General features: G+C 37.8%; 2 protein-coding genes across 3 annotated transcripts in view; both read left to right on the forward strand.

Annotated features, from left to right (window-relative positions):
* The window catches only part of LOC144339977 (uncharacterized), a 359,243-nt gene that overhangs the window by 248,430 nt on the left and 98,435 nt on the right, over nucleotides 1-12,378 (forward strand). The window lies entirely within an intron of this gene.
* The window catches only part of NUP205 (nucleoporin 205), a 93,185-nt gene that overhangs the window by 10,294 nt on the left and 70,513 nt on the right, over nucleotides 1-12,378 (forward strand). Inside the window, exons 2-7 of one of the 2 annotated variants that reach the window (XM_028846334.2) lie at nucleotides 1,438-1,580; nucleotides 4,482-4,653; nucleotides 7,171-7,315; nucleotides 7,895-8,054; nucleotides 8,735-8,963; nucleotides 9,696-9,871. Coding sequence is in view for 1 of the 2 variants with exons in the window: in XM_015134978.3 (XP_014990464.2) it covers nucleotides 1,438-1,580; nucleotides 4,482-4,653; nucleotides 7,171-7,315; nucleotides 7,895-8,054; nucleotides 8,735-8,963; nucleotides 9,696-9,860 (1,014 nt within the window). In the remaining variant the exon portion in view is untranslated. The remainder of the gene's footprint in view (nucleotides 1-1,437; nucleotides 1,581-4,481; nucleotides 4,654-7,170; nucleotides 7,316-7,894; nucleotides 8,055-8,734; nucleotides 8,964-9,695; nucleotides 9,872-12,378) is intronic. The other variant, XM_015134978.3, reaches the window with a different exon arrangement.

The following is a 12,378-nucleotide window of genomic DNA, read 5'->3' on the forward strand; positions in this document are numbered from 1 at the left end:
TAATACTTTTGTTTCAGTTTTGTATATACATGTGTACTGGGTTGAAACGTGAAATATTTCTTACTATGGATTATAGTCAGAGTTTGAAAGCACTACTTCTGCCTCTTTAATCTTGCTACTGCTCTGTGAATTCTCTTTCACACCCTCACACCTGTCTCTGATCCTTTGCTCACACTTATTCTTAGCTGTTGTTTGTTGCCCAGATTTTCCTCATCCTTCAAACGCTGCACGAGTGCAGCCATTCCTTAGCCAACTCTGACCATCAGTTTGATCTTTTGAAATTATTTTATTGTTTGTGCCAACAATCATATTCCTTTACTGGAATATTTCACTTATGTACATTGTATCTCCCCAACTTGTGAGCTTTAAGACAAGGATTGTTTGTCTTATCTTCTTCGATACTTTACTGTTAATTTATGGAGCTTAAATTTTTTTGTTTTTTGTTTTTTGAGATGGAGTCTCACTCTGTCACGCAGGCTGGAGTGCAGTGGCATGATCTCGGCTTACTGCAACCTCCACCTCCCAGGCTCAAGCAAATCTCCTGCCTCAGCCTCCTGAGTAGCTGGGATTACAGGTGTGCGCCACCATGCCTAGCTAGTTTTTTGTATATTTTAGTAGAGACAGAATTTTGCCATGTAGGCCAGGCTGGTCAGAACTCCTTACCTCAGGTGATCCACTGGCCTCAGCTTACGAAAGTGCTGGTATTACAGGTGTGAGCCACCTCGCCTGGCCAGAGATCCACTTATTTATTTATTTATTTATTTATTTTGAGATGCTGTCTCACTCTGTTGCCCAGGCTGGAATGCAGTGGTGCGATCTTGGCTCACTGCAACCTCCGCCTCCTGGATACAAGTGATTCTCCTGCCTCAATCTCCTGAGTAGCTGGGATTACAGGCACCCATCACCACGCCCAGCTAATTACTGTCTTTTTAGTAGAGACGGGGTTTCACCATATTGGCCAGGCTGGTCTCGAACTCCTGACCTCAGGTGATCTGCCCGCCTCGGCCTCCCAAAGTGCCAGGATTACAGGCTTGAGCCACTGTGCCTGACCTGAAGTCAGGATTTATTTTATGAGTCAGATAAAGTGATGTCTTTATATCAATGCTTGAGAATTTTAATAAACTATGCTTTTATATTAGTGTCTCTTAATCAGCACATTGATATATAATTATCATTTATATCAATCATCAATCATTATCAATATAATATATCAATCAATATATCAATCATTTATTATATTAAATGATTTTTAATATAGTTAATGTAACGTACTAATTATAGTTATTTATAATATAATTGATAATTATATTAATTAAGATACCTTCCTAGATGAAAAAGTAGCTGTGAGTGTAACTAAAATGTGTAGATGGTAACCTCATACTATTTTTCAAGTGTATGTTTTCTTTGACGGTGGTTTCATTTATTTTTTTCTTTAAGCTGCTAGTCTATGGGGTCCTTACAAAGACATTTGGCATAAAGTGGGAAATGCTCTTTGGAGAAGACAACCTGAAGCTGTTCACCTTCTTGATAAGATATTAAAGAAACACAAACCTGACTTCATCTCATTGTTCAAAAATCCGGTAAGAAATTTTCTTTTTCAGTTTTTTTTTGTTTTTTGTTTTTTGTTTTTTTAAGATTGAGGAAGCAAGTAAACTCTTCTTCTTCTTCTTCTTCTTTTTTTAATTTTTGGATTCTTTTCAGAAATTTATTTACTGTGACACAGTCTCGTGAAGTCCTGATGACATGTGCCCCTAAACACTTAAAAAAAAAAAAGACAGGGTCTAACTTTGTTGCCCAGGCTTGTCTTGGACTCCTGGTTTCAGTGATCCTCCTGCCTCAGCTTCCCAAAGTGCTGGGATTACAGACGTGAGCCACTATGCCAGCTGCAAAAACTATTTTAAAAACATTTTTTTAATTTTTAATTTTTGTGGGTACATAAAGGATGTATATATTTAAGAGGTACACAGGCATACAGTGTGAAATAATCACATCGTGGAGAATGGGGTATCATTCATCCCCTCAAGAATTTTTCCTTTGTTTTCCAAACAATCCATTTATACTCTTAGTTATTTTAAAATGTGCAATTATTATTGGCTATCATCACACTGTTGTGCTATCAAATAGTAGATCTTTGGAAGTAAACTCTTAATGTATGTAATGAAAATATGTTACCTGTCTCCAGTGATTCGGTGATTTTCTTTTCTAGATATCTTTTAAAGACAGGGTGTTGCTCTGTCCTCCAGGCTGGAGTGCAGTGGCCTGATTATAGCTCACTGTAGCCTCAAACTCCTGGGTTCAAGCGTTCTTCTGGCTCCTCACTCCTGAGTAGCTGGGACTACAGGTGTGTGCCACCATGCCCAGCTAATTTTTTTAGAGATAGGGTCTAGATATGTTGCCCAGGCTGGTCTTGAACTCCTGCCTTCAAGTGATCTTCCTGCCTTGGTCTCAAAAAGTGTTGGAATTACAGATGTGAGCCACCGTGCCCTGCTGTGATTTTAATGGAATTTTTCTTAGGAGAAATGATTATGTCTTTATTCTCCATAGAAGTTAATATTATGGGGCCAGGCGCGGTGGCTCAAGCCTGTAATCCCAGCACTTTGGGAGGCCGAGACGGGCGGATCACGAGGTCAGGAGATCGAGACCATCCTGGCTAACACAGTGAAACCCCGTCTCTACTAAAAATACAAAAAAAATTAGCCGGGCGTGGTGGCGGCGCCTGTAGTCCCAGCTACGCGGGAGGCTGAGGCAGGAGAATGGCGGGAACCCGGGAGGCGGAGCTTGCAGTGAGCTGAGATCCAGCCACTGCACTCCAGCCTGGGCGACAGAGCGAGACTCCGCCTCAAAAAAAAAAAAAAAAAAAAAAAGTTAATATTATGTTTAGCTAGGAGGTAAACTTAATAATATTTGAAGACTATTTAAGAAATTTAGTGTATTCCAGAAATACTAACTGCCTTAGAATTTCTGACCTCTAGTTGGTAATACATCTAAGCTTGTTAAGATTGATTATTTTGTTTATTTCCAGATATGCGTTAACATTTTAAGTATTATTTTACAGTGTTTATAGTATTATGTAAGTTGTGTTAGTGGAACGAATTAATTCTTGTGTATCTTTATTTTTTGCATCTTGAAATTCTTTGCAATAGGAATAGAGTACTTTAGTGGAGGGGATTCAAACTTGGAAAATGCTTTTCTTGTTGTTTGACACTTTTCCTTTGTGTGTGTGTGTGTGTGTGTGTGTGAGTCAGAATCTTACTCTGTCACCCAGTCTGGAGTGCAGTGGCACGATCTCGGCTCACTGCAGCCTCCCTCCCATGTTCAAGCAATCCTCCGGCCTTAGCCTCCCAAGTAGCTGGATTACAGATGCCTGCCACCATGTCCAGCTAATTTTTTTTTGTATTAGAGATGGGGTTTCACCATGTTTGCCAGGCTGGTCTCGAACTCCTGGCCTCAAGTGATCTGCCTGCTTTAGCCTCTCAAAGTGCTAGGATTATAGGCGTGACCCACCACACCCAGTCTGGCACTTTTTTTTTGTATACAGCAAGGAAGCCATCTAAGAACTATTTATGGGATTGCATTACAAGAAATGGCTTTTTGCTTTTTAGCTATTTTTTTTTTTTTTTTTGCTTTTTTTAGTAGAAAGAGCCCCAGCCTGGGAGCCAGTTGAGGTGATTTCCAGTCTTGGCTCTACCACTAGAGAGTTTTATGACCACAGATAAGTTACCTGACTTATCCGGGTGTCGAGTTTTCTATCTGTAATAGAGGAGCTAGATTCAATGACCAATGTGTAACCTTTAAGTTCTGAAACTAGATTTTATGATCTGTCAGGTAATTCTGTACTGTATGTCATATGTTAAATGTTTGCGCCAAATAATCTTTTAGGAAATAAGACCACATTTTATGTAACATTAATAAACAGTTACTTGCTCTACTAAGTAATTAAACAGTTCATATATCCATTTGTTATGTACCATTTGAAGACCTTGTTATTTTTATTTATAATATAGTTGAAAAGTTCTGTAGAAACTTGAAAAATAGTATGCTATTTTGTATATTTTCTCCAAATTTTTTAGTTCAGAGTTTAGCAGTCACAGTTATTGACAAGGTCGTATTGGAATAAAAAGTTTAAGGTTACGTAAACTATTACCTCATAAAGGTCTGTTCTAAATTTATGAAGTACGTGAGATGTTTTGATACAGGCATGCAGTGTGAAATAATCACATCGTGGAGAATGGGGTATCATTCATCCCCTCAAGCATTTATCCTTTGTTTTCCAAACAATCCATGTATACTCTTAGTTATTTTAAAATGTGCAATTATTATGGAGAATAAAAAGATGGTCATTGCTCCTAAGAATGATAAGAAATACTTCTGTTTGTCATGTTACCAGGCTGAATTATCATGAATAAGCTTCTGTAGGTAACACTTTGGGACCTTGTCTCCAGTGTGCTATTTTCATAACAATTACAATTTTATCATTGTAGCCAAAAAATGTTCAACAGCATGAGAAGGTTCAGAAAGCCAGTACAGAGGGAGTCGCCATTCAGGGTCAACAGGGAACTCGACTTCTTCCTGAACAGCTCATTAAAGAAGCCTTTATTCTCAGTGACCTTTTTGATATTGGAGAATTGGCAGCTGTTGAGCTTCTTCTTGCTGGTAGGTTGACATTTAACTGAAACAGTGGTAAAATAATGCAAAATAATAAAATGACTTATAGTTTAAAATAGTTTATTGTTTAGATTCTATCATAGTTTTTAAGGATGCAGTTTGGTAAAACCATGTTCAAAATATTTCCTTTTTTAATCTTTCTTTGCTTATTTATTTATTTAGAGACGGAGTCGCGCTCTGTCGCCCAGGCTAGAATGCAGTGGCATGATACCAGCTCACTACAACCTCCACTTCCCGGGTTCAGGTGATTCTCCTGTCTCAGCCTCCCGAGTAGCTGGGATTATAGGCACATGCCACCACCCCGGCAAGCCTTTTTTAACCTTTGATTGAAAGGAAAGCTTCAGTTTAGCGTCAGAATTATTAAAGACATCTCAGAAATTTTATAGCACAAAGCACTAATTGTTGGTGAGTAGGCAGGTAAGGTCATTAGTGATCAGAATTGTTAACGACGTCTCAGAAATTTTATAGCACAAAGCCCTTGCTGTCAGTGAGTAGGCAGGTAAGGTCACTGCTTTTCGGGAATTTCTTTTTGAGAGAGTAATTCAGATAATGTGTGAATAGGTGAAAAAGAAGATGATTTCAATAATACAGAGTACTAGGAAGAAAATAAAGCAGTGGGATATAGAGAGGTGGAGGCTGACTAGGGCAACTCTAAGTAGGGTCTGTAGAGAAAGCCTCTCTAAGATGGGGTCATTTGACTTGTGACCCAAATGATGAGAAGGTTCCAGCCACCCAGACCTATTGGGTAAGGCTTTTCCAGGGAGAGCAAGCAGCCAGTGCTTGAGGTGGGAATAAAGGCGTGTTTAAGGATAAAAAGACCATTGGGGCTGGAGCATCATTAATTAGAGGGAAAGCAAAGGAAGATGCACATACAGCAGGAATCAGAGCATGTTTGATTTTGCATACTATGAAAGGTATTTGGATTTTATGCTAATTGCAATGGAAAGTTGTTGATGAGGGCTTTAAGCAGAGACATTACATAATTCATTCTAACTCTGAAATTATTTCTCTGGTTGCTGTATAGAGAAAAGAGAGAAAAATTTCTATATTATAAGTAGTTTGTTTTGATTATAACGGAGGAGCCATTTGAAGAAAATATGGGCATTTCAGTTGAACAAATTTTAATATGTCTAAAAATAATATATGGCTGCCAAAATCCTTTTTGACCTAAGACTGCATTAAAAGAAGTATGATATTGAGAATGAGGGGGATGTTCACTAGACATGCTTGAGTTTTGAGTTTAACTCAGAACTTTCATTTAACAAACATTTCTTCTATACCTACCATGTGCCAGGCATGGTGTTAATTATATCACTCCAGTGATATAAAGATGAATAAAATCTCAACTAATGTAAAACTCATATTTTAATAATTGAGAATGATGTGGAAACAAAAGATTTTGACACAATTAAGTACATTGATGCAGTTTTGTGCAAGATTTAGAGATGGTCCAGAGAGAAGGTATTAGATGGACCTTGATTATACAGAGAAGTCTTAACAACATCATGAAGTTTAAGGTAGATGTTGCAAAATGAGTAAGCATACATCAGGTGGAATAGGTGGTTATTTGGGAGGATGAAGGGCATCCAGGCAGAAGAAATTGCCTGTGCAAGAGGGTGAAGCAAGGTGATGAATTTGGGGAACAGAAAGTAGTAGAGTGGAGGAGTAATTGCAGTAAGGGGGAAAGAAAGCTATAGGAAATGAAAATGAAACTATAGGCAAAGTACTCTTAAAAAAAGTGAAACTTAGCCGGGGGTGGTGGCTCACGTCTGTAATCCCAGCACTTTGGGAGGCCAAGGCAGGTGGATCACAAGGTCAGGAGTTCAAGACCAGCATGACCAACATGGTGAAACACCGTCTCTACTAAAAATACAAAAAATAGCCAGGAGCGATGGCAAGTGCCTATAATCCTAACTACTCAGGAGGCTAAGGCAGGAGAATTGCTTGAACCTAGGTGGCAGAGGTTGCAGTGAGATCGCGCCACTGCACTCCAGCCTGGGTGACAGAGTGAAACTCCGTCTCAAAAAAAAAAGTAGAACTCATTCAAAGGAGAGCGGTTAAAATGGTGAATGAACTTGAATTATAAAAAGGTTATTTATTCAGAGAAGATTCTGAGGGAAGAAATTTAGAAATATTTGAAAGATTCCATATGAGATAGTAAAATGGGCATTGAATAAAATTAAATTCAGTGGACAACAGTGAGACCAAAAGATTCTCACCCAGTATGTAGAAAATCACGGGTGAGTGTGAGAGTTAAAAATTGGGAGTATGGAAAAATGGTGAATTCCATGTCCCTGCTGGTGTTTAGGGATAAGTTGGATGGCCCTAGAATATGTTGAGCAAGAAGTTAGACAGTAGATGGATGTTTGTAGTAGAGGACCCCACGGCCCCTTAAGCCCTGAGTGACTGTGATTCTTTGAACTGAACGTTGTTAAATTGATTTTTGTCTCTTTCTAAACACATATGTGTTTATTAATAATATTGTTTCTCAACTTCCTTTTTTAGGAGAGCACCAACAGCCACATTTTCCTGGCCTTACCAGAGGATTAGTAGCTGTTCTTTTGTACTGGGATGGAAAGCGATGCATTGCGAATTCCTTGAAAGCCTTGATACAGTCTAGACGGGGAAAGACATGGACCCTAGAACTCAGGTCTTTTTACTTCTTGGGATTTCAGGGGTTAATTTGAAATTACTTGAAGAATGACAATATTTCCCTTTTTATATACAATCTGAGCAGTATGTAACAAGCTGAGTAATATACTCTCTCATTCTGCCAAGAAAGATATAACAATTTAAATCTGTTTTATTGTGTTTATAAATAAAAAATAATTTGGACCCAGATGCAGTGGCCCTAACTATTTTTGGATTACAAAGTGCTGAGATTACAGATTATAGTCTACAGATTACAGATTACAAGGATCACTTAAGCTCAGGAGTTTTAGATCAGCATGGGCAACATGATGAAATCCCATCTCTACAAAAAATAGAAAAATTAGCTGGGCATGGTGGCATGCACCTGCAGTTCCAGCTACTTGGAACACTGAGGTGGGAGAATGACCTGAGCCTGGGAGGTCAAGGCTGCAGTGAGCGGTGATCACGCCACTGCACTCCAGCCTGGGTGACAGAGCAAGGCTCTGTCTCAAAAAAAAGAGCGTTTGCTATATCTATTATTATGAAGAAGCATGAGCAATATTGTTTAACATAGTTTATTGATTTCTTTTCATTACAGTCCAGAGCTGGCTTCAATGACAACACGCTTTACAGATGAGCTGATGGAGCAAGGATTGACTTACAAAGTTCTTACCCTGGTGTCACAGATTGATGTGAATAATGAGTTTGAGAAACTACAGCGAGAGAGAGGTTTGGGCAGTGAAAAACATCGCAAAGAGGCAAGGGTTCAATGAAATCAATTCATGAGTTGTCTGTCAAATCTCAGAGGCAGAAACATGACAATTAGAATATTCAGTTTTTCAAGATGAATTATGTAGTGACACCATGTGTGATTGCCACTTTTCTTTTTTTTGCTTTTATTATTTTTCTTTGACCCAAAATTGTATATATGTATAGGGTACAGTGTGATATTTTGATACATATGTATGATATGTAATAATCAAATCAACATAATTAGCATATCCATCACCTCAAACGTTTATTATTTCTTTGTGTTGGGAACATTCAAAATTCACTGTACTACTGTTTGACAATACAGTATACAATAAATTATTGTTGATTATAGTCAGCTCATAATGTATATTAAAGTTTGTAGTCAGCTGTGTCCATAAAATTGACCTGCAGTTGTTTCAGCTTCTGTATAGTCATTTATGTGCCATTCTAGCTCTTTTTATGAAGTGAACAAGAAATTGGTCATCCCAATTTCTTAAGGAACTTAAGGATAAGAAATAAACAATAGGGTTTGTTCAGAATTCCAGAGGTGACATCTTAGGATCACTTGTGGATTTAGATAGGTTTTTTTTTTTTTAGCCTTTGTAAAAGGTAGTTTGTACTTTGGAATAAGACCAGGCTTCACTGTAATTTGTTTATGCTAATAGTCATATGTTTTTATTTCTAGGTTTCTGATCTCATTAAGGAGTGCAGGCAGTCTCTTGCAGAAAGCCTTTTTGCCTGGGCTTGCCAGTCACCTTTAGGCAAAGAAGACACTCTCCTCCTTATTGGACATTTGGAAAGAGTGACAGTTGAGGCCAATGGCTCACTGGACGCAGTGAATCTGGCTCTTCTTATGGCGCTTCTGTACTGTTTTGATACCAGTTTTATAGAGCAAAGCACAGAGGAACGAGATGGTATTGAGTTTTATACATTTACCTACATTAAAAAAAGTCAGACTTAAAATTGTGGGGATAACATTTAAAAAGGATGATATTTTAGCTACTAAAATAGAATGCTCTGTTCCTGTGTGTGCAATCCGTTCATATTTGAATATTTATATATAAGATCACATTTAAAAAACAACTGCAGTCCTGTTAATTATTTCTGTTTTTTGGGGGGATTTGGAATGGAAAGTATTAAAGCATATATTATACATGTTCATGATTGCACATGCCTAATTTACTTAATTGCTTGTTTCGTTACCATTTATTTATATTTTCAAACTTTTTATTAAAACATTCTGAGAGACAGTGACTGTCATTTCAGTAATGTTATCTTTGACCTGTGTTTTCTATGAAGTAAATAAAATTTTTATGATCTTTAGATAGCATGATTAATATTCTAGAATTTATGTGCAGAAAAAAATGAATGTCTTTAACTTTTTTCTAGTTTATTTGTAGTGCACTTATAAAAATAACTGAAAATAGTGAAATTAAAATTTAGGATTATTGTCATTTTCTTTTTTTGTTTTTAGTATGTGTACAATCAACAGTAGTGTACCTTTTGGTTTATAGAAATTAATGTTAATTAGTCATTATTCTTCTGTGAGAATGCTCAGATTTTCTGACTTCCGGACATTATTCCTGTGTATCAGAAGTGAGAATTTATCTGGTGTTTGGTAAAGTGGTCTATTTTTGTGTTTTCAGATATGATTCATCAACTTCCACTGTTGACAGAAAAACAGTACATTGCAACAATTCACTCTCGTCTTCAGGACTCTCAGCTTTGGAAACTGCCTGGGCTCCAAGCCACTGTTAGACTTGCCTGGGCACTGGCATTGAGGGGAATATCCCAGCTACCTGATGTGACAGGTGAATTGCTTGTAGGTAATTTTGTTATGAGAAACAGCATGTTAGCACTTAATGAAGTTTTTGGAAGGAGTCTTATCCTTGACATACATAAGCACAAGCATAGGAAGATACCCAGAGTTATATTAAATGAAACTTTTTAGTGTAGTAGTGAAATACAGACCTTTTTCTCCTTGTTTCTCAAAAATATTGTATGAAATACTATTTCCCATTCTTGGAGCCAGTGACAATGCTCTTTTACCTTCAGGGTATGCGTTTAAAATTTGGAATGACAGTGTCACCTTAAATGTTTTTTTTTTTGAGATGGAGTTTCGCTCTTATTGCCCAGGCTGGAGTCCAATGGCACAATCTCGGCTCACCGCAACCTCCACCTCCTGGGTTCAAGTGATTCTCCTGCCTCAGCCTCCCAAGTAGCTGGGATTACAGGCATGCATCACCACACCGGCTAATTTTGTATTTTTAGTAGAAACGGGGTTTCTCCATGTTGGTCAGGCTAGTTTTGAACTCCCGACCTCATGTGATCTGCCTGCCTTGGCCTCCCAAAGTGCTGGGATTACAAAGCATGAGCCACCCGGCCCGGCCTTAAATGTTTTTTAAAATTAAAATTTACTATTCCTTTTATTTTTATACATTTTCCTTCTTGATTTGTTCACAGACTAATTTTTCACATTGTGTCAAATTAAAAACAATTTTTTTTCCCATACAGTATATTAAAAGGGAGATATTTGGATCAGTCAAGAACAGATGTGGAATCCCGACTCCCCTTTTTTGTGGCCCAGGCTGGAGTACAAGTGGCTCAATCCCGGCTCACTGCAGCCTCTGCCTACTGAGTTCAAGTGATTCTCCTACCTCAGTTTCCTGAGTAACTGGGCTACAGGCACATGCCACCACGCCCGGCTAATCTTGTTTTTTTGGTAGAAACAGGGTTTCACTATGTTGACCAGACTGGTCTCGAGCTCCTGAGCTCAGGTGATCTACCTGCTTCGGCCTCCCATAGTGTTGGATTTACAGGCGTGAGCCACCGTGCCTGACCAGAATACTGACTTTTAACAAGCTATTAACTCACTGTAGCATATATTATTCTGCTATTTACATTTACATTATTTAATTGTCATATTAGTAGGGGTTTATTCTAACAGAATGAGGACTGTACATGGAACTCGAAGCTCAAAGAATTGTCGTCGTCTGTATCTTTTTTATGGTAAATCTGGAAAGGCTTTATTCAAGTTTACAATTTATGTCAGTTTTCTAATCCTAAAGTATCAACAGATTCTAGTATCTTATCAATTATGTAATTCCAGAACATTTTGTTTTCACTAGTGTCATGCTATTCCCAAGGTGTTTGCAGAAAGCTTTTTTTGTGTTAGGAGTCTTTCCTTGGCCACTTAATTTCTATCTATCAATTTATATATCTAAATGTTGATAGCTAATTAGACTTTTACATTCCTGTACAAATTCTGTTTCTTACCTATGCATACCCTCTTCATTTATAAATCTTACTTCACTACTTTTCTGACATAAAGTTACCCTTTAACCTTTTAAGTGGCTATGTGATAGTTAATATCTTTTTTTAAAATTTTATTTTGGAGATGGAATCTCTGTTGCCCAGGCTGGAGTGCAGTGGCATGATCTCAGCTCACTGCAACCTCTGCCTCCCAGGTTCAAGTACTTCTCCTGCCTCAGCCTCCCAAGTAGCTGGGACTATAGGTGCACACTGCCACGCCCAGCTAATATTTTGTATTTTAGTAGAGATAGGGTTTCACTGCGTTGCACAGGCTGGTCTCTAACTCCTGAGCTCAGGCAGTCTGCCCGCCTTGGCCTCTCAAAGTGCTGGAATTACAGGCGCGAGCCACCATGCCCGGCTGTGATAGTTAATATCTTATATTAGCTATATAATATAGTTATACATAGATAGTTATAATATTATATAATATAGTCACAATCTTATGCTATAATTTCCCATACCATTGCACTAATTTTGAAAGGTTTAATAGAATATGCTGTAGTTTGCTGTAGAATAATAGTAAAAATAGGTTAGGAATTGTAGCCCAAGTTTCAAGTCCCAGATCTTTGGCTACTTAATCTCTTTGATTTTATATGCTCATACCCTTTTATAAGCTTAAATAGTTAGGGGTATTATAGTTAGAACTTTTAAACTATAAAATTTTTTCTGTTAATTTGCATTTTAAAAATTGTTAGAAAAATTGAATAGCTTGTGTTATTTGCAGAATGGTCACTTCTTGAAATAATCTGGACAAGTTTTAACTCAGATCTTCAATTTGAAAAATTGGTTTCTATTCTCTTCATAGATTTCTGAAACTTTTATCAAATGTGTTTATTATATTATTTTATAAAAGGCATGAAGCCAGGCGCAGTGCCTCATGCCTCTAATCCCAGCATTTTGGGAGGCCGAGGTAGGAGGATTGCTTGAGCCCAGGAGTTCATGACAAACCTGGGCAATATGGTGAGACCTCATCTCTACAAAAAATTAGAAATTAACCCAGCGTGGTGACATGCACTT

This window comes from Macaca mulatta, chromosome 3 (assembly GCF_049350105.2).
Source record: "Macaca mulatta isolate MMU2019108-1 chromosome 3, T2T-MMU8v2.0, whole genome shotgun sequence".
Lineage (NCBI taxonomy): Eukaryota > Metazoa > Chordata > Mammalia > Primates > Cercopithecidae > Macaca > Macaca mulatta.